The sequence below is a fragment of the Leuciscus leuciscus genome (assembly GCF_965113295.1).
Source record: "Leuciscus leuciscus genome assembly, chromosome: 11".
In the NCBI taxonomy this organism is placed as follows: Eukaryota; Metazoa; Chordata; class Actinopteri; order Cypriniformes; family Leuciscidae; genus Leuciscus; species Leuciscus leuciscus.
In genome coordinates, this window is record NC_138735.1 from 3,755,764 (window position 1) to 3,778,667 (window position 22,904).

Genomic DNA, 22,904 nt, shown 5'->3' on the forward strand with positions numbered 1-22,904 from the left:
GTTTCCAAATTAATTTCATCAGGTTGAAACATTTTATAATTAACAATTTGGAAGTAGTCTGTGGATGACAGTTACAGGTTAGCTGGTAAAGATTATTGGGCTCTAATTGGTTCATTTAATCTTGCAGAGGCTTGCAGATCATTCCAGGTTTACAGCGCCTTAATATCTTCCAAAGCTTCGTTATTTGATTCATGTTATTTGATATTTAGAAGTCAATAGAATTCATCAAATAGGCTTTTCCACTTTTTAGTGCCCTATGCAATGACTACCACACAGTTGTTATACTATATATACAGTGCTATGCATAAGTTTAGACACGCATGCTAAAGTTGACTAAAAAGAGGAATAAAAAATCATCTTTTGGAAATTGAACTTAATGCCTTAATTAAAAAAATGTGGAAAAATCCAACCTTTAAGGACACCAATTTTCTTTGTGAATGAATAATGTATCGTAAATAAATAAATGTTCTTCCTTAAAATACAGGGTGCATAAGTCTGGACACCCCTATGTTAAATTCCCATAGAGGCAGGCAGATCCTGATAAAGTTCCCTTGGCCTTTGGAATTAAAATAGCCCCACATCATCACATAGCCTTCACCATACCTAGAGATTGGCATGGAGTACTTTCCATAAGATTATCTCTCAATGCAAATCAAACCAGCTATTAGGCTAACTGAAATAAAACCATGCCAATCTCTAGGTATGGTGAAGGCTATGTGATGATGTGGGGCTATTTTAATTCCAAAGGCCAAGGGAACTTTATCAGGATGCATAGTATCCTGGATCCATGAAGTAACTGGCCTTTAAAAATAAAAATCTGCCTGCCTCTATGGGAATTTAACATAGGGGTGTCCAGACTTATGCACCCTGTATTTTAAGGAAGAACATTTATTTATTTACGATACATTATTCATTCACAAAGAAAATTGGTGTCCTTAAAGGTTGGATTTTTCCTATTTTTTTAAATTAAGGCATTAAGTTCAATTTCCAAAAGATGATTTTTTATTCCTCTTTTTAGTCAACTTTAGCATGGGTGTCTAAACTTATGCATAGCACTGTATATTCACCATTACTACTAATTTCCTGAGTCTAGCACATTTATGTGACACAAACTCAACAACAAACTCATTAAAGAATGTTTCCATTATTATTCAAATTTATTTTTATGTTCAAACTTTTATACATAGTTTTCACATATAAATAGTTTTCATTAATATTCAAAACCAATGTTAATTCCACAGACATTATTATTATTATTAAGCATTGACTTTTGATTTGCAACTTAGTCATTAAATTGTAATTTAGACACTAATGTTTATTAGCTAATCGTTAACCAAATTTAACCAAAGAAAGGACAATACTTGTGATCAAATGTCCTCGAGTGTTTAAAGTTCCCATGCACCTGGTTTAGTGTGAATTCCATTCATGTTGCGTCATTCGTTCACGGATGTAGTAACACAATCTCAGCAATTATTCAAACTTTTGACCCTTTAGTCGTGAAGGCGGTGCAGTTACACTCAGCACGTCACGAGACCCGTGTGTCTGTGTGCTCAATAGCTCAGAGATGCTTGTCTACAAACAGCTAATTCCTTCCAGACCTCCATGTCTAAAATCATCCTGATATTTGCTTTTCATAAATTAAAGGATATCTGTGTTTCAGTGTAACTCAGGGAGGACTGTCATTATACATTATCACTCTTAACATGAAATATGCATCGTTCTACATTCCCTTTGACCTCTGCATCTGGGGTTTGATGACATGTAATGACTCTTGGTAGACCAAAAACCAAGAAAATATGGGAGCAATTTTGCAATTTCCCATAAGAGTGCTATTCAGACCGCTTTGATTTTTCGGTTCAGGATAATTTTTGTGGAAAAATGCTGGGATATCAGATCTATTATTTTATCATGAAAGCAAGTTGAAGGAGAAAACATCGCAGAAAATGTTAATTTTTTGCCCAGTCTCTCGGTGAAGCTTTTGAAGCTTTCTTCATTTTAAGAAGAGCCAAAAATAAGCCGGACAGAATGAACAAAATATAAAACGTTATAATTAAACCCTGAAAGAAAAAAAGCAGACACTTATTGCATAACGAGGGGGAACACTGCACACAGCAGGTGATTTTAAGACTTACTCGTGCATTATTCAATCCCATTACAAAGCCGGGAAGAACCAGGATATTACTTAATATAACTCCGATTGTGTTCGGCTGAAAGAAGAAAGTCATGTACTTGCTTGAGTGTGAGTAAATTATGGGGTAATTTTAAATTTGGGGTGAACTATTACTTTAAAATAAGTGATCATGATTCTGCTCTCACAAATTGGCTTTTGCACTTCAGAAAACACATCAGTCATTGGACTATGGTTGTAAAGAGTTTATTAATTATACACATTATAATGCGTTCCGGAGCTTCGAGTATGTCTTCAACATTTCTCAAAGCTTGAAGACAGAATTGTTCAGCACAAGCTGATATAAACCACAGTGAAATGTGGCCAGTTGCAAAGCTTTGACTAATAAAACCTGCAGTTTGTTCCAGCCTTCTAAACACTGGAGCAGCGCTGTAAACAGTAGATAACTATGTGCACTGGGCTTCATTATTTCACAGCTAGAGTGCAATAATGAAAAATCCCATGAAAAATGCAGGATTGGCTGCCTTTCCCAAGTCAAGGTAAACAACTACATGGATCTTAACAAAACCGCTCTTGATTTTGCACAATAGGTTTCAATGATTTTTCTGCTCTGTTTTGGTTTGATCATTGTTTAACACACTTTTAGAAGAAAATGTTCTGTATGGAACCTTTAACCCCTTAACTGTCACCGTCCCGGTACCAGGACGCCTACGTTTACTGCACTATATTACTATTAAATCCTAATCTAATCATGACAAACTATATATCGTTGGAAAGGTCTAAGACTCCTAAATAGATATTTTGCCACTGTTTTTTGTTAAAAATTATATAGGAACAAAAATAGATTAATTTATGACAAGAGTGCACCTCAAAAAATCTACATCATAACAGGAGTTCTGGCCTTTTTTTGTCACAAAAAGTAAACATACACACTTTTAATAATTGAAACTTTGGTTTTCAATTATTTAGGGATAGTTCACCCAAAAATGTCATCATTTATTCACCCACAAGTTGTTCCAAACCTGTTTGAGTTTCTTTCTTCTGCTGAACACAAAATAAATATTTTGAAGAATATCGGTAACCAAACAGTTGATGGACCCCATTGACTTCCATAGAAATGTTTTCCATACAATGGAAGTCAGTGAAGGGAAGTCATTTTTGGGTGAACCATCCCTTTAAGGGTTCTGTAGGCGCTTTATAGAAAATTATAGGGGGTTCACATCATGGGATTATTTTAGGGATTTAGTTTTAATTCATTTAATTTTTTTATTTGAATTCAATTTTATGATTTAAACAGCTCATAAACATATATTATCACTTGAGAAAATTTAAATAACCTATTAAACACGAAAGTATACAATAAGTTAAGGCATTTCCCTTATATAGAAAATTTTTTATCTAAAAGCGTCCTTTAAAATTTAATCAAGTACACTATTCTGTATTGGACCCCATTGAACTGAATGCGCTTTAGCAAGCACAGTATTCTGCCATCCTAACAGTTGAAATCATTGCTGTCTGTAAGTTACTTCTGAGCAAATCAAAAACAGACCCTGTCGTTGTCTTGGAGACGCATAATTTGATGACCGCTGCAAGCCAAGCTGGAAAACGTTTGCGGTCCAACCAAGACAGAGCAACATAAATCAGTGAGGTTCACCAGCAGGTGATTTATTCCTATAAGTCTTTCTCCCCCAACTATGCGACGTCTCATCCTCCCCTTGTGTTTAGTCTTTCTTACCCCCTCCTCTCCTGGAGGCAGACTGAAACCTGATGCCCTGTGAAGACCACAACGATGAAGGTAGATCCAAACAAATCCACCGAGTGTTCCTCTTCCGTCAACAGGAACCAACACGAATGTTGTTTTGATCTTTGATCTTTCTGTTAGATTATCTGCAAAGTGTTGATATAATGCAAATATAATGCGGCATGACGGCGTGCAGCTGTGGTTTAGTGTGGGTAAGAAAACAAACAAAGCGGAAGGATTGTGCCTGAGCCATGGTTTATTTAAAATGCTTGTACAAAAGCACAGGTAGACAATTTCTCTTCAGGAAATAAAATGAATGCATTAGCTGAGATGATCCAGAGTTTCTAGGCAAAAACCTTCCACTGTCAATAATGTAGAGATGTAAGAGCAACTTGAGCGTGTTGAAAAATCTAGCAGATCATGTGACTGCACCGTTACGTAACGGTGACCCAGCTAACAGGGAATGTTCTCAAAACTTTGGCTAACGTTCTGACAAGGTTCTTTCAATGTTATGAATAAACGTTCTTCCTCTAATATTAGTAGAATGAATGTTTGTTTAAAGTTATCTGGTCTTTAATTATGTTATCACAACATTAGCACAAAAACATGATCAATACATCGTGTTAAGGGTTGCACAGACTAGTCGACTTTAAAGCTCTGCCATGACACTTTAAGCTTGACGTCGACTGGTCGCTGATCATGGCCTGTAGAGGGCGCAACAGGATAAGAAATCTTTGAATGACACTTTTATGCTCCGTTCCCATCAGGTAAAATGTCATATAAATGCGGTCCAAAAGAAATGTTTGATTATACCATCTTGATTGAGTGAATGCACATTTTGAACAGCTTATTATACACGTAAGTTAATCGCCGTTCTGGCGATTAATGCGTTGCTGCATTGTAACACACACACACACACACACACATACAGACAGTAGCGCACACAGAAACATTCAGTAGCACAGAAATGTAAAGTCAACACTGTTCTGTGATTTATCTATAAAAAGCTTAAAAACTGAGAAGTTCTAACATTTATTTCTTAGTAACTAAAACCAACAGCTTCACTATTAGTAGAGAGAGATGCTGAGACACAGAGAACATTCAGAAACAACATTTTCATTACATTACATTTACAAAATGTTCTTAGAACATACATTTGTTAGCTGTGAAGAGGCAAAGCTACACCCTTAAAGGGATAGTTCACCTAAAAAATACAATCTTTCATCCCAAACCTATACCTGTATGCATTTCTTTCTTCTATGGAGCATTTAAAAAAAAAACAAAAAAAACGTTTTTTTGAAGTTTTTCTATGCAATGAAACTCAATGAAAACATGTTTTGGATCATGGATCACTATATGGACAAACAGTTGAAACATGTCTCAAGATATCTGTTGTGTGTCACTGAAGGTTTAGAAAGACATGAGAGTGAGAAAATGATGATAAAACTTTCTTTTTTGAGTGAACTACAGTGTCCCTTTTAACAGACATTTTGGGTAAACAAACATGAATCTGGCTGTTGGAAAACAGCTGAACAAAGTAATCTCGACTGGCCAGATCTCACTGCACCGACAGACGTGACCAACGGCAACAAACACGTCATCGGGTTTTGTCAGATCAGTGTGTTATGCCGTTGGTCTGTGCTTGTGCTCACATGTTCGACGTTTGTCGGGTCGTGGAATGTCTGAGAAGTGACAACGCTATCTAACAACCAATACGAATGAGTAAAAAGTGACTAATTCGTACGACCTCATTCGTACCAATTCGTTAGATTTGTCTAAACCCCAAAGATGGGCAGGTTTAGGGGCGGATTCAGCGGGAGGTCATTCGTACCAATTAGCCACCTCGTAAAATACGTACGAACTGCCGTGACATCGGGTTGGTCTTGTAATAGTCATCTGAGATGTTCTGCAGAATTGCACACGACTGAATTTTGCTCTTTCGAGAGTTTATTTAGAAATTAAGTGCCGTATGGACGCGTCCCATCTTGCGTTCCTGGCCTTCCCCCTGGTTTCCCGAGTCCTCCTGAACGAGCTCCACGAGTAGAGCCCGAAGCTGCTGTCTCACGGCCCGCCTGCCCTCGCCGATCTCTGCGCACTCCTGAACGGCTCTCTGCAGCGCCACCTGCAGGGGGAGACCCGCTTTAGCGCCCAGCAGCGTGGGAGAAAACCACGGCCTGAAGATCTTCTCACAGATCACCTGTGGAGAGACAGAAACAGAAGCATGACCTGCTATGGATGAGGAGAGCAGCCATTAGCGCCATCCTGGTCTCGTTTCATCATCTCCGGAGCAATCATCAGCCATATTCGCTATGCGTGCCATTTGAAAGGGACCGGAGAGCAAAATGCGATGGTCTCCTTGACCCAACAGCCTGAACGTTACAAAGCCCTCATTGTTCTGAATGGCAGGCCATACAATGGGAAGGTAGAGGTCACCAAGGGTTGCGTTAAGTGATCGGGAACGGAGAGATGGGCTCTGTCTCAGCCACCTGTGGCCAGCTCGTCTGTTAGCTTGTTCTCCTTAAGGGGAGTTGGCACTGACAGCAGGTGTTGACTACCAACCAACCCAAAATGAACAGATGAAAGACGTTGCGTGACTGTGGCAAAGTCTACTATGGAGAATTTAAACCTGCAATGGCGGCGGCATTCGGGAAAATGGCTACACCTGATTCCACTCTATTTATTGTCATCAGCCTGTCATAATATCATCACAAATATCAACCCAAGTATTTTTGTGACTTCCTTTGCTGTTGTAGGTTTTGTTCCCATGCCTTTTTGGTGAAATTGCAAAAAAGAAAAGGAACAAGGAATCATGTAAACGGGTTTTCTGAATTTTTTTAAATGTTATCTCCCTGATCATAGACCAATGTCGTAAAAGACTCAAAAACAAAATCACTGAATTTTAGATGATCAATTTCCGATCTGAGTCACATATAATCTGTAATATATATATATATATATATATATATATATATATATATATATATATATATATATTCTGTATATTCTGTTTTGTTCAATGTAATTTCAGTGTAAATAGTTTTGTTGGAAATAATGCACTTTTTATGTCGTTTTAACGGTAACACTTCACAATAAGGTTGCATTAGTTAATGCATAAACTAACATGTACTGTACTAACAATGAGCAATACATCTGTTACATGATTTACTAATCTTTGTTAATGATAATTAATAAAAAATGCAGTTGTTCATTGTTAGTTCATGTCAGCTCAGGTCCTTTAAATAATATTAACAGATACAACTTTAGATTTGAATAATATAGTAGTAAATGTAGAAATTAACATAAGTGTTTTTCAATGTTAGTTCATAATGTAGTTAACTAATGTTAACAAATTAAATCTTATTGTATTGTGCTCCCAACTAATGTTTCTAATAATTGGGGCCAGATTTACAGTGTCCTTGAATTTTATAAAGAAAAAAAAAGTTTAATTTTAAACTTAATTAATTTTTTATGCTTTTTTAAGCAGAAATGACTCTATAAAACTGGTGTTGTCTCTGGTGAACATGGGTGTTTTACACGGGTCAGTTTAGGAGCATTTGAAACAATATGTACTAATTTTAAAAAGTCATGCGAACAATCTCACAAAAAGCGATGAGAGATTGGAATTGTTGGCTTGAAGTGTTTATGGAGCCTTCATTTTTTTTAATGCAGATTTGATATCTGATTTTTTATATATGTGTGTGTAGTTTATCTGTAGCCTGCTGCTATAATCAAAGGTGCTTCCTTAGTCCGGTCAGCGCTGTTAAACCCCATTGTGTTTTGGAGCCGTAATGATGGCCGCTATCTGATTCTCTTCAGCGTTATCATGAACTATTAACATTCCCAGCATTTTTCTTGCCAATGTTTACAGCTGAAGAATGCTTGTCTCCTCAGGGCCATTTTAGTGGTATTCCTGAGTGACAATTTTCAAAAACAACGTCGTTTTCTTTTCTCTTTCTAAGTCAGCATCCTATCGCATTTATAATTGCTAACCACATAACACATAAGATTATTGAATGTTGAAATATAGTATAATTGATGCAAATTCTTAAAGAGTTGCAGTATACAATAGAATAGAAAGCTCACCCACCTGAAGATTACTGTTTTGCCGTTTTGGCCCACATCTGTTTTTAGTTCGGTCACACTTGGAAATGCAGTCAAAGAAGTTGCAGTCATTGTCACTGGTGCAGTTCTGCTCAAGTATGTCTCTCATTTTGGGCTCGAAAAAAGCCATGTCCACATCTATTGCCACCACCTGACCAGCGAAAAACATCAAGAATGAATATAAAGTATAGTATTTATATTTACAGTGGGGCCCACAATTTTAAAACCACAATAATCTGGTATTCAAAATCTAATTTAAACCTGAAAGAAAAAAAAAAAAATCATATGCTGCACTATTTCTAGGACACTAATTAAATATGTGACATTTTTCTGACAAATTTGCAACATTAATCATCCAAACCCCTTTGTGCATTATGTCAGATGTTCTTGCTTACATTGGAATTATCAAATATTAAAACTAATCATAATTTTTTTTTTATATAAAATTAAAAATAATCAAGATTACAATTTAAACTGAACTTTAAATAGAATTTGTATTGCAATAATTTGCCAAAAAAAAGAAGCTAAATAGAAGCTTTTTCAAAAGTGGTCTCTGAATATTAAAATTATTTAAATGCTGTTTATTAATTAAAAATAGATTTTTAGTTGCACTTTATTTTACAGTACGTGCACTTACAGTGTACTTACCTAAGAAAGTACAGGGTAATAAAAGGTAACTACATGGGTTAAGGTTATAGGTTTAAGGCGTAGTTCAGGGTAAGTACCTAGTTATTACCCAGTTATTGCAATTACTATAATAAGTACATGATGCACATGCGGAACAAGACTGTAAAATACAGCTACCAGATTTGTATAGATAGATAGACTGACGCATACTGTAAATATATATATATATATATATATATATATATATATATATATATATATATATATATAACCTCTGCGGTCAGCTCATAGACTACTAAGATTCGGCAAGCCTTAACAAAGCTGTTTTTCTGTTGCCACTTGCTGAACCCTGTTTTATCAGAATATTAATGAGAATTTGTGCATGAAATTAACATAGTCGTCTACATAAACAGAAAAGGACAGTAATTGATATGGCAATTCACTGGCAATGCAAACAGAATCTTAAACACATACTGACTTTTGTAATGCTGTGTGTTAGAAAAGTGGCATATCGCTGATCTGACTTTGATTGATGGGTGTCATATCTGCATGATGTCATCAGCTGCTGTTTACAGTACGGCAGTAAATCCCATCAAACCCTCAGAATGAGCAGCATTCATCTCAACCTCATCGGCTACGCTTTCATCTCAACCTCATCGGCTACGCATTCATCTCAACCTCATCGGCTACACATTCATCTCAACCTCATCGGCTACGCTGGAACACAAGTAATGTGTGCGTAATGCCCAGCATTGCTATATTGTTCTACAGACGCTAATGATTTTTCATCTGTTTTTGAATCATTTCATCATGAGATCTGAATAAATATTTTAGTTCACAGTATGATTCTCTTGCTTGTATTCTAACTGATATGCTAAAATAGATAGATTATGTTTGAAGAACTGTAATATTTGGGCTCAAACTATAATTATTAACATTTATAATCACAATTAGCTTAAATACTTGGAATATCTTGACCATAAAGGGCCTCGGGGCCATGCAAGTTTATAAGGAAATCTTTAGGAAATGTAATCAAGCAGTTAAACACTATCCTTCCTGTAGTTTACACCACAGTTTTGCCAACGAGACAAGGATTATGTGCTCATGAATTTGATCTAATTATAATAACTCTTGCCTATAATATGCAGAATAATCTAATAACAGTAATCTAATTACTAGAATTATAATCTAATCTAATACAAAAAGGAAAATTTTTTAAATATTTACTCTTCGTATAAATATTATTCAGATTTGGGTCTAAGTCCTGCCTTGGATGATTCAGTCGACCACTTTCACATTGTAAATGCTTGCATTTTTTATTATTTCTTCTGTTAAATCAGCTCATACTTCTCTGATTAAATTAAATTATTTGGAGGATCTCTTGTAATGTTGGTGACAAGAAATGTGTCAATGCCACTTTATATTAAGTGTCTTTAACTACAATGTACTAACCTTTAAATTAATAATTTGATACAATGCACTTACTGTGTACATACAGGTTTTTATACTTATACTTAAACAAACCAGCATGTAATTGCAGCTGTAATTAATTTCTCTAAATATATCTATAATTTCACTGTTAACCCACTCTTAAATCTACCCATTCCACTAAAGCCCGGGACGCACCGAGCCTTCGAACTAGCGGTGACGAAAGCTGACTCGGACAAGCATGTCGGTTCTCCAGCTGCGTGTGAGTACATATCTGTGTATATCTGCAGATATCAATAGTCTATATTTTTCATTCAAAAAGGGAAACCTAAACTAGGACTGCAGAAATACAAACCATAAACAAGCTTACCATTCTGAATATCAATCACGCTGATCACTTTCTTCATATCAGTCGGCTCATGTTATGAAAATATTCAAGCACTGAATGCTCATGCAAGATGGCGTAAAAGTCTTCTGTCTGTACCGTCTTGACCTCTTTACTCACTTTCATCACTTTCGTGCACTGACTCATTCGCTGAGCTGAACAGCCAATCACAGTTCTCGCTCTCACCGATAGCGATTCAACCGTATCCCGTAATTACCCGTATCCCACCTCGATAGCAGCACAAGTGTTTAGCAATTCAACATCAACGCAATAAGTACCTGAAGTAAAGACACCTAATAAAGTGTGACCAATGAGTCCATCCACAAGTGTAAAAAAACCCAAGTGTCAATCAGTACATACAGTCAAACCAATATTCATTCACACACCTTCAACATTTCTCACATTAATCACAGTTTATTCGCTATAGTTTAGAAAATGGTAACAAAATATCAATATTATCAAATCAGTTGATATTTCCTTCTGTTAGACTGTCTCACAAATGAATCAGGGTGAATATCTGTCAGCTGTTAACTTTAACTACACAATTAGATAATAGCAGTTTAGCTCAACCAATTACAAAGCTTAATTTTGTTCAGTCTGTGGTGTAAAAAGTTTGCATTAGCAATTAAAGAAAAAACACTTCAGCAACACATGATCAGGTCAAAGTGTGTGAAGCATTTTTGGTCCCAAATTTTTATATATTTTATTGGTAGTCACTATATGAAGAATGTTTGGGTATAATATGTCACAGTTTACTTTATTTTGCTCTCCTCACTTACATAAATGAACTATAGAGTCCTGCACACACTAGAAAAAAAATATCACATTTATATCTGGTGTCTGAATAATTTTTGTTTTGACTGTATTTGATGTAAAATATTCACTGTGAAATTTTGCTGATATGCTTCTGGCTTTATATGAATGAGCCTATTAAGTGTTCACTCACCGTCAGGTCCTTCCTGATGGCAAAGTTCTCCGGTTTGATATCACAGAGGTGTAAGCGGTGTGAAAAGTCATTCTCGAAATGCTCCACCATCTCCAGAAAGCTCAGAGCCACTCGGGGAACCATATCTCCGGCGGTGAACATCTGGTCCTGTGCGCTCCCGGGGCTTGGCGAGGGGCTCAGTGACAGCTCCTCCAGAGAGAATATGTGTTGGTCCCATGCGTGTCCAGCGGCCAAGAACTCCACGGCATAGAAGTGTCCACAGGAGCCCAGGATCTTGGCCACGTGGTGGGTCAAATCCTGCAGGACCCTGAGGAAGATGTACTCCTCCTGCTGAAGGAGAGCCCAGAGCGAGGCCAGCTCAGCTCGCGAGTACGTGCGCTCGCTCTCCTTCAGCTTCTGACCCCACAATCGAGGCAACGTCAAGTTAGTTCCCGTCTCCAGGCCGAGTGAGTTCTTGATCTCCAGGGTGGCGTAGAAGACGACATCCAGAGGCGAGAGCTCCTCCTCGCCGCCCGTTCCTCCTGCCCCGTCCTGGTACTCCAGCAGAGCTAAAGCCTCGTAGGAGGAGAAGTTCTCTAGCTTGGACTTGAGAACGACAGGCACCCCGCGCCAGCTGGCGGCCATGACCTTCTTGCCATTCTCGTAATAGAGGCAACGTTTGTATTCCACGCGACCGGCCACGCAGAGGTCATCACAGAGGTCACCGCTCAGAACGCCCTGCTGATACTCGTCACACTGAAACACACACACACACACACAGAACAGCACATCAGCTGCGTTACATTACAAGCTAAATGTGCACCATATTTCATTGCATTTTCCTTTTTAAACAGCATTTTCAAAAGACCAAGCCATATATGCAGTGTGTATGTGTATATATATATATATATATATATATATATATATATATATATATATCAAATCAAGTGTCAGTAAAGAACTTTGTATTTCAAATAAACGCTTTCTATTCATCAAAGAATCCTGAAAAATAAAATGTATGTCAGTTTCCACAAAAATCCGAAGCAGCAAAACTGTTTTCAACATTGGTAATAATCATAAATGTTTCTTGAGCATCAAATCATCATATTAGAATGATTTCTGAAGGATCATGTGACACTGAAGACTGGAGTAATGATGCTGAAAATTCAGCTTTGATCACAGGAATAAATGATAATGACATTACAAGGTCGATTAAACCAAAATGTGAGGGAAGAACAAAAACACTAAACTTAAGATATCTGACAAAATTATTTGGCAAAAAGGGCAAACTACAGCTACATGTTATATATTGCTATGCAAAAATAAAATGCGTAGAAAAACAAAAAGCTAAAAAATAAATAAAAAAATTTACTACAACAATCAATTATTAATATTTTGTTGGTTCTCTCTTGTTATTTCTTAACACAATTCCCAACACAATATTGCTTTAAAAAAAATTCTTATAATACATTTTTTTTTTTTTTTATAATATTGGAATAAATATTTATCAATATTCATGATAAATGAATCTTTTTTTATCATATTCAAATAAAAACAAAATATGTCAATTTTCCTTGGCTGGACATTTTGGCCATTACTATATATATATATATATATATATATATCATTTTTTACACTTCATAATTTATATTGGACACCATTTGTGTATTATGTTTATTAGTTTTATTCCTAGCATGTCCTAGCATTGATGCGTCTCATCAAACTAATTTCCTTTGCGTTAAAGCAGTTTTTAATCAATGCAATCTTAATTCCATCTTATATCACACCTTTTGAATATGTGCCTATGTTGAGATACTGTACCAAGGCCACTTGTCAGCATATTTTACTGCCATGCATGAAATTCACATATTTAATCTTGCAAAACAGTCAAATAATCATTTTTATGCATAGTTTTAAAACATATCTGCTTTTGCTCTTGCATTTTCCCTCTTTGACCCTCTCGTGAAAAATGAGCTAATTACTGGTTGTTGCTGTAGTCTGCACATATATATGTCGGTTCAGGGGCTTCGGGGCTTCGGATGATTTGTGTTCCACTGAGATTACACTGCAAATCGTCCTCTGTCACCTTCCAAAGTAAACAGCTGTTATCCGCTCACAGTCCGGCGCTAGTCCGGCTCCTATCGGCAGTGGCTTTAGCGATATGTTTTCCTTATCATTATCCATCAGAATGGTTTGTGGGATGCTCTCCCTTGCTTGTCTCCTTATTTAAAATATGTCCTCTGTGTTCCAGAAAAGCCTACAAGATTATTTTACTCATTCGTCATAAAACTGAAGTTCACACATTTGTGTAGCTAAACCTGCTTGGCTAAAATTGCCAATGATAACACTACATTTGTACATTCTCTGAAGACAATCTGAGTGGCGTTCATTAGAGTAATGGAGATATGGTCAGAAAGTCTGGATTTTTGGCTCGAGACTATGACATTTTGTGTGTGTTTTATTGGAAATCGATCAAAGCATAAATAAATTATTTGCCTAAAATTTTAATTTGCATAAAATTAATTGCCTAGCAACCACCAGGAATACCCTAGAAACCGCCTAGCAACAACATAGCAACCATCCAGAACACCTAGCAACCGCCTAGCAACTTTTTAACTTTAAACTACTTTAAACTTCAAACTACTTTAAACTTCAAACTTTCTGGTTCAAACTTTCCCAAGCCAACTTAAAGTTTGTCTCGACAAACTTTTGAATCTATTAAGCATAACGAGAGATGAGCAGCAGGCTTTAATGGGGGGTTTTGTGATTAAAAGTGGTGAAGACATCAAAATGTAGAAAAATTAATCAATTCCGATTTCAAATTCTGGGCGTTTTGTTTAATATTATCCCTATATGTTGCAAAACGGTTTACATATTCATTTGCATGTGCATTACATGTAATCCAAACAAAACATCGCCATGTTCAAAACCATAGAAAGCAACCACAACAACGCCAGCGGAGCTACTACATTAGTCATTACTATTCAGTAGTATTATAGTAATACTACTAATTCCATTCAGATCAAACTCATGATTCTGGGCTGTCTCAGACGAAAGATCTCCTAAACGGTGGTCCTACGTCGTACAGTGAGAGAGGTTCAAAGACGGCTGTAGTCACGGTCTTCAGACCAATAGCCTGCGATCATTTAGCTTGATCATCTCACAGTGTGTTTGCTACGACCTACGTCCACTGACTAGCCAATAAAGATGCAACATGAAATGGTGTATTGATCAACGTGACATGCGCTAAAACTTAAAACTACTCTCCTCAAGCTCCATTTGACATGCTATGACAGCGTCCATATTCTCCTCTTTTGCTTCCTCCTCTTTTCTATTCATCTTGCTCTATTTGTTCACCACTAGCGCATGCTGATGACTTTATATTCTTCTATACTAACTTGCATCGTAGTCTATGATTCAATCATTATATAGTACAATTACCTGAATTACTCCCAGTTGGTCACTTTGACAAGACACTTGGATAACGCACTGGAAATCTCAGATGTTTGTTATCAGCTCGACTAAGAATAAACATAAAGAGCTTCAACCCTGCAGACCCTCTCATGGGCCTCTCGTGGTGTTTATGTGGGCCAAAGATTCCTGTTGTGGTCTGTGGTCACTACCGGGCGTTTGGTCTGATCTCTTATTCAGCACTTTAACTGCCAGCCAAATTCTCCACATATGTTTTGATTCCCGGACTTTGCTTCAGATGGGACAACAGCTCCCGTTTGCATGTAAACGTTTCTACCGTGAGGCCTATACACGAGCGGCTGGCCCAAATCCAATGCATGTTTGTGTGTTTAGTATAGAAAGTGAACTCACTGTTTGGAGATTTGAAAAGTGTGTAGGCAGGGAAAACTCTTGCTGATCCGTCATTAGACTCTGAGAAAGTGACTCGTATGTTGTAAATCATGGGTGTGTTTGTAATCTAGCGGTTGGGATGACAGAAACACAAATTTTTTCTTTCTTTCAGTGCCGCCAAGAACAAAGATGAAGCCCTGGATTTGACAGCATGTTGATCTGGCACATTATGTCTGACGCTTCTGATGCGAATAGATTAACTACAGGCACACTCTCTAAATAGAAACATATATAACGTATTTGAATTTGTTGTTGTCATCATGGAAAAATCTACAACCAGGCAGGATTATTATCGATACTAAAACTAATCCTATTACAAACAGTTCAGTTCATTGAAACAAAGCTGGGATAAAATAAAATGTTAGATGAAAAGCTTTAAATGAAAATGAAATATGTTGCCATGGCAATAAACTGAAAGATTATTAACTGGAAATAAATACAAACTAAAATGATCTGAAACTAAAACTTAAATAAAAAATAAATCAAGCCTAAATAGCAATACATTTAATAATAAAAACAAAAAATGACAAAAGCTCATAAAAAACTAAAACTTGAAAATTCAGAATATAAAAATAATAGCTAATTCAAAATATTATTACAACCATAATGATACTAAAATAAAAACTAAAATATTTTTTTTTGATTAATGGCATCTGAACATTATGGCACTTTTAGTCTGGACTCAACGTTCTCAGTGAAAATGTGCATTTATTTTGATCCAGTCAGGCTGTTGCTATATAGTTTGCATCAAGCATCACTAAAACTATTGCTTGTACTTAGAGTTAGTGATTTGAACAAACCTCTATGCTTGATCATTAAACATTAAACACTCATCCTGCACAGTTTCAGACTCAAACCGGCTTGTTGGGGAGAGGTGTGCTGTTACTAAGCAATTGCACTTATATTTTTGGCCTGGGGAAACAACAGAGAAAACACACACACACACACACACACACACACACACACACACACACACACACACACACACACACACACACACACACACACACACACACACACACACACTAAAGGGGGGGCCGTACTGAGAGACATCTAGGGAGTAGAAAACTAAAATGAAACTCCAGTGTTGAGTGACGACATGAAATAAGATGGAAACAATATTTTCTTTATGCTTCTGAGCATGTAAGGTAATGATTAAACATTAGACTCCAGAGAATAGCCGTCTATTTCTGTTGCCCACAGGCTGTATTGCCATCTGGCCTGAGTGCTGGCCAGTCCCGGCATGCCAAGAATGTCTGCATAGGCTGCTCTGGGTCACTCCATCATTTTTACTTTACAAGAAACTCACTAAAACTCTGAGTCAAAACGGGAAAAGGGCCTAATGTGCTCCAATATACTCTTGTATGCCAATATACACACATACTAGAGCTGCACCATTAATCGTTAAAAGACAGCGATCTTGATTCAAACACCCATGATCTTATTTCTAAATGTGTCAATTTAAACCTTTGCCATGTCCAATCCCAGTGAACATTCAGATCTGCGTTGACGCTGAGCCAGAGAGAGCCGTTTACTGTATACTGTAAGTATGAAGCAGGCTTCACAAAAATGATCACAGAAGTACTGGGATAAAAGTTTATAGTTTGGATATAAACACAGATGTGCACAGTAGCGATCAAAATAGAGCAAATCACATTTAGAAAATAACTTGGCGCTTCAAATAACGATTGTATCAGTTTCATCGTTACACCAGTAGGTGGCGACAAGTGACTGTTAAAAAAGTGTATTTGTCTTTGAATCATTTATTCAAGAGATTCGTTTAAAAAAACGCTGATTCATCCAGTAATGAAACAATTTTTATGAGTGAGTCATTGAATCATTCATTCAACCTGATTTTAAAAAATCATTCAAATGAATTAAATGTTTTGTAAAACAGACTGCAGTCATTAACATTTTGTCAGAACCTCCAGTAAATGACATGTTAGCTGTCTAATCAAAAATGATTCCTAATATATCCCGAATTGTGCATCTCTAACACATACAGTGGCCCCAAAGAGCCCCATTTTTCAAAACATATGAATGCTATTGTATTATATCAAATATCAAATCAACTGGCATCTGCAAACACATGATACTCAATTAATATCTCTTATATTTTGTAATGTTTTTTAATCAATTGGTGTTCTGGTGATGTTTTTATTTAGCAGATGCATAAAGTCATGTTTTACTTTTTTTATTTTATAGAAATTAATACTTTTATCCTGCAAGGATGCATTAAATTGATCAAAAATGACAGTAAAGACATTTACAATTTTTTTATTTATATTTCAAATAAATGCTGTTCTTTTGAACTTTATATTTACTAAAGAAAAAAAAAAAAAAGTATCACGGTTTCCACAAAAAATGTAATGATCTGAAGACCGGATCTGAAGGATCATGTGACACTGAAGACTGGAGTAATGATGCTGAAAATTCAGCTTTGATCATTGTATATTTAATTATTAATAGGATAAAATAGTTGTTAATTTTTTTATTCTCTAGTTTTTGTGCTACCATCCTTTAAAATAAATGTTGGGTTTGATATTTTGTTATTTGGTGCAATGACATTCATACATTTTTAAGTGTGTGGCCACTGAAATATTTGATGTGCAGTATATTTATCTCTCCATCATCTAACATCCATTCAAACTGTAGTTCAAATTATACATTTGAAGCATTAAACCTACAACAAAAACAATGATCTCAGCATGAAGGTCCATCGAGTCAGTGGACCGTGTCTACCCACCGCATGCAAGACCATCTGTGCTTAACCTTCACAAGAGTAGAAACAAAGCATGCAAGTGTATTGAGAGCCTGCGGCAGAGCACCACTAAAACAACAGTTAGGTACGTTTCATAAACTCATGCCAACAGTTCTATTATACACAGGCCTGGTTGCACAGGTGACAGATGGCACCGCTGATTAAAAGGGTCTCGTGTAGTTCAAAGTCTAATTGCCCAAAGATTCTCAACCACACGCTGCCAGAAACTATAAACAGTTTATTGTGTGAATGTGAACCACTCTGAGTTGTTTATTGCAATGTTGAACCCCTTAGAAAAGCTAACTGTTTGGCAGATCATCAGAATGTTTTTACAATTCATCGACTGAGAAATAGGCTTTAGTGTTTTGGAGATATACTGTCACAAATAATGCATGAATGGTAAGTTGCTTTATCACGAAAACCTCCAGGAATGGATTTGGTCTCCATTAATGCGACCTGAGATCTGAAATTAGGAATTTACACCTTTCAGTCGTTACACTCATTGTAAATAAACATTATTATTATTATTTTATTTATTTTTTAATGCTTTTAAGACAAAGTGCATGGTCATAATAAAGCGCTGTGACAATTTATGGAAGGATTTGATTAGAAAGCATTACCAAACAAACATCTAATGTGCCTTATGAGAGAACGGTCACAAAGCTTTTGAACTGCATGCGCTGTAAGACAATTCAGTGGAAAACTAGACAGAGAACAGGATAAACAAATCAAAATGCAAAAGCGTGTGTAATTCTCATTTTGAAGTCGCTTTGGGTAAAAGCATTGCTAAATTAATGAAAGTAAAAAAAAAAAAAAAATTGGCATCTTACATCTGAGAGTTTCTTTTTTGTTTTTTTGTAAATGTAAATCCATGGACATGAATACAAAATTAATTTGAGAGCGGTTAAACTTCAAAGATCAGTAACACTTTATTTAGATTATCCACTTTAGACATTCTACTAATTATAATTATCTTTCCAACTACGTGCCAACTTTAGCAGTCATAAGAGTATTAGTCGAGTGTCTGCTTAATGTCTGGTAACACTTTATTTTGAGGTTCCCCAACAGACATTATACTGACAAGTAACTTTGCAACTACATGTCCCGACCCTATCTACTAATACTCTAGTGAAAGTTAGTTGACATGTAGTTGCAAAGTTACTTATAATTAGTAGAATGTCTAAAGTAGACTATCGAAATAAAGTGTAACCCAAAAATGTGCACAAATAAAATGTTAATTAATGTTGTTATTTAAAAAAAAAATTTTTTGGAAATATTATTGAGTAATAAAAATAAATAGATTATGATATTATTTAAATGTCAATCATTTGTATGCACTTTTAAATTGTGACCGCATCTTGCACACTTTTTGTAGCCAAAGGCTTCATTCATAGCAAAACTGTTCATGTACCTTTCGGCTGTGCACATACGGAAAGGTTGAAAATGCGTTTGCAAAGCGCGGGTTAATAATCTGTTTAAAGAATACTAACACAAAACAAAATAATTTCATTATAAAATAGATGATTTTAGAATAATCCCATTGTCCAAAACTCCCAATATAAAACCTTGCACTCTGGAACCTGAACCATAATATTCCTCACTAAACATCCTTGGGAATTTCAATTTACTAAGACCCAACAATTACATCAACCATGTCTGTTATTTTCACTTTTTCCTCATTGCCAAAATGACAGATGCCTCACAGTTAGTGTCTCCACCCAGTCATCATTTGCACAATATTGGCACACGGCAGCATTTCATTGGCTTGCAGCTGTTGAACTCAGTGTGATATTTACCGTAGCCTGCCCAAATATTAAGAATTAGATGACTTTTGTGTCATGCTTTTAGATATCGCAGGAGCAAAAATGTCATTCACTCAGTATATTTCACATTCATGTTATAGCTCAGATGATCAGTGTTACTTCAAACGGGGGGAAAAAAACGTAAAAAATGTAATAGTTTGATACATTTATTACCTTTGATACGTTTTTTTTTTTTGTACATACTTTACAGTTTGAAATTTAATTGCTAACATAATGATTATCATTATTATTATAAGTGGTTGTTCTATTTCAGTTTTTAATATTTAATCTGCATTTTGATCATTCAAACTATTGCATGCATATTCAAAATAAAAACTTGCTCTGAATATGCCCATGCTAATGCATTTAGTTTTTAGTAATGATAGTTTGCGTGCAAAAACTTTCCTACTAGTTATTGCCAGTAATCATCTTCCAATCCCAGTTTGAAGGCTAACAGGATTTTGTGGTTCCCGATGTGGCAACAAACAAAATGTTCTTTCAGCACTCACTTGACATCACATAATCCAGTGGCTCTAAAAGAGCTTTAGGTTTCCCTCGGAGGAACAAAGCTTAAGCCTTTAATGGAGGTCCGTTACTGCTGGTACCCATGATTCAATGCTTGACTGAGTAATCCTATGAAACGCTTTGTGTATCATTTGGTGGAAAATTCATCAAAATCCCCAGAGGTATCGCTACAACTGCAACAAGATAACTAATTTTGATGATAGACCTTTTCTTTTCGTTTAATAGTATTTTCAAAAACTTGCCTATTAATCTATTGTAAAAGTACTGTCGTGCATTTTAGGTTTAAGGCAAAACCAATCTTTTTTTCTTGCACTTTGGGCTATTTTGCTTCATGTCATCTTCAGACTAGTGGAAATAAAGCATAATAAGTGTTTATTTTATTGCACTTTCTTTAATTACATATACATTTCAATGGCAATACATATATTTAAAGGCCACTCCAGCAGCACTGACATGCACCAAACTTTACAGTTTTATTTCCATCTATATTTTGAAGGTTTTTACAAAGTTTCATCATTTGCCTGATGTTATAAAACAATTTAATCCTAAAAACATGGTGAAAATGTTTTTTTTGTTTTTTTTTTATCTGATAAAAAGTGATAAAAAGAGATATCCCAGCTGTAAAACTGTAAAATACCAAAAGTAAAACTTTTGAAACCGGCTTTATCCAATGTTCACATGGAAATGTAAGCAAATTGGTGCATATTTAATTAGATAGTGTTTCATTTGCAATTTTAACATAACATTTCCGAAAACTCAACTTGATTAATCAACTGGGGAAGTATGCTGATATCCATTAGTTCAGAATTTTCACCTGTGGTGTTTAGTCTACAACGGTTTGCAAATCCTTCTTTTTCTTTTTTTTTTTTTGCTCTTTTGTCAAGTTTGGCATGAATGACGAGTTAGTGAGCAACAGCTTAAGAGCCTTTTTGATCAAATATGGAAATGAGCGATCACAAAAGTTAGGCTTACCACCCTCTGCAGGATCTCTTTGCTCTTGTCGTCAGTGCAGAAGTCTGAGAACATGTTCCTGTGCACGAACACCAGGCCGTTGAGGAAGAGCCAGGAGGCCAGCCACACGAGGACGAGCAACAGCGCGCTCCTGCGACACACCTTCACCCCCAGCCACCTGAGGGCCGAGCCCAGGGCCCTGCGCAGGGACCGCCGCATCTGTCGGGACCCCCTGTGCCAGGAGCCCTCTGGTTTCCACTCAAGGGTGTGTGAGTCTGTGGCATCTGTGAGGATCTCTGCCTCGCTGCTCTGTGTTTGCGGTTAACCGTCTTCTCGGGGGACTCGCATGCTCTGTTGCTGCACTGCCTCCTGTTATGCGGATCACTCTCTCACTCTCTCTCTCTTTCTCTCTCTCTCTCTCTCCTCCAGCTTCCTCTACGCCTTCCTGCGTTTGTTTTGTGAATGAACGAGGCGAGCAGTGTTGTGTGAAGACCGCCTCAGACTTTCTCTGCCTCATTCACCACTTCATTCCCACCCCCCAGATGTCTCTCACTTTGACTCTTTCTCTTGAATGCAGTGTGTTTTCACTCTGCCTTCTGGCTCTCCATTCCCTCTCTCTCTCTCTCTCTCTCCATACAACACTCCACCTTTTTTCCCTCTGTTTCCCGCCCCCTTCTTGAGTGCTTTCCTCCTTTGGGTCGCCTTATTCTGTTTCCAAGGCAGCCAGGCCTTTTCCTGACGGCACACAGACCTTGCCGTGCCGGATCCGTCTCTTGTGCCAAGCACAGACCCTCAGATTACTCCTCTTGAAATCCTGCTTGCATTTAAAGCACAGCAAACAAAACAACACAGGCCGGCGTGTACCAGTATTACTGGTTATTTGATTAGAGACGGATTCTCCCACGGTGATAATGCCCACATATTTGATTTGCAGGAGCAGGTCGAGCGCTGAGCCTGCAGTTCTGCTGGGAACCTCAGCGGTCGTTTTTTCCTTCGATTGTGAGAGCCGCAGGTGAACAGAATCCCTAATCAGTCGGCTCATAAAAGAAAGTGCTTACTTGCCAAGAGCAAGAATCCTTCATCTGTTTTATGTGTGTTCCTTTAAACCTCGACACGTTAGAGACGAGTGTCTCAGGTTGCTTTAATTGCCAATTAGATAGCCTTGTGCAGTCAGTGAGGGATTCTGTCTTCAAACGTATTAATGCTATCAGCAAATCGCAGATACTCTTGAGATCGCCTGTGCTTTCTCATAGCCCGTGAACTGATGAATAAGCACATTGTTTAAATGGACATGGAGTTGTGCTTGTTTTCTCCTTGAGGGTCTTGCTTAAGGGCTTATATGAGGTCATTTAGAAATACAATAATTAGCTTATTGACATTGAACATGATTATATATACACATATCTTTCAAAAGTTTGAGGTTGGTAAGATGGCTTATATATTATATTTTATTTGTATATTATATTTTGCAATATATTGTAATGATATTTATTCCTGTGATCAAAGCTGGATTTTCAGCATCATTACTCCAGTCTTCAGTGTCACATGATCCTTCAGGAATCATTCTAATATGATGATTTGCGGCTCAAGAAACATTTCTGATTATTGTCAATGTTGAAAACAATTGTGCTGCTTCATATTCATATCACACATGTCTTTACTGTCATGT

General features: G+C 36.7%; 1 protein-coding gene across 1 annotated transcript; it reads right to left on the reverse strand.

Moving 5' to 3' along the window:
* Positions 1 to 4,105: 4,105 nt before the first annotated feature.
* On the reverse strand, positions 4,106 to 21,861 carry dipk1c (divergent protein kinase domain 1C). Its single transcript, XM_082184358.1, has 4 exons — positions 21,257 to 21,861; positions 11,357 to 12,091; positions 7,957 to 8,121; positions 4,106 to 6,066 (listed from the first exon to the last, which is right to left on the reverse strand). The coding sequence occupies exons 1-4, from the start codon at positions 21,452 to 21,454 to the stop codon at positions 5,821 to 5,823; spliced, it is 1,344 nt and encodes a 447-aa protein (XP_082040484.1). The 5' UTR covers positions 21,455 to 21,861; the 3' UTR covers positions 4,106 to 5,820.
* Between the last annotated feature and the right edge of the window lie 1,043 nt (positions 21,862 to 22,904).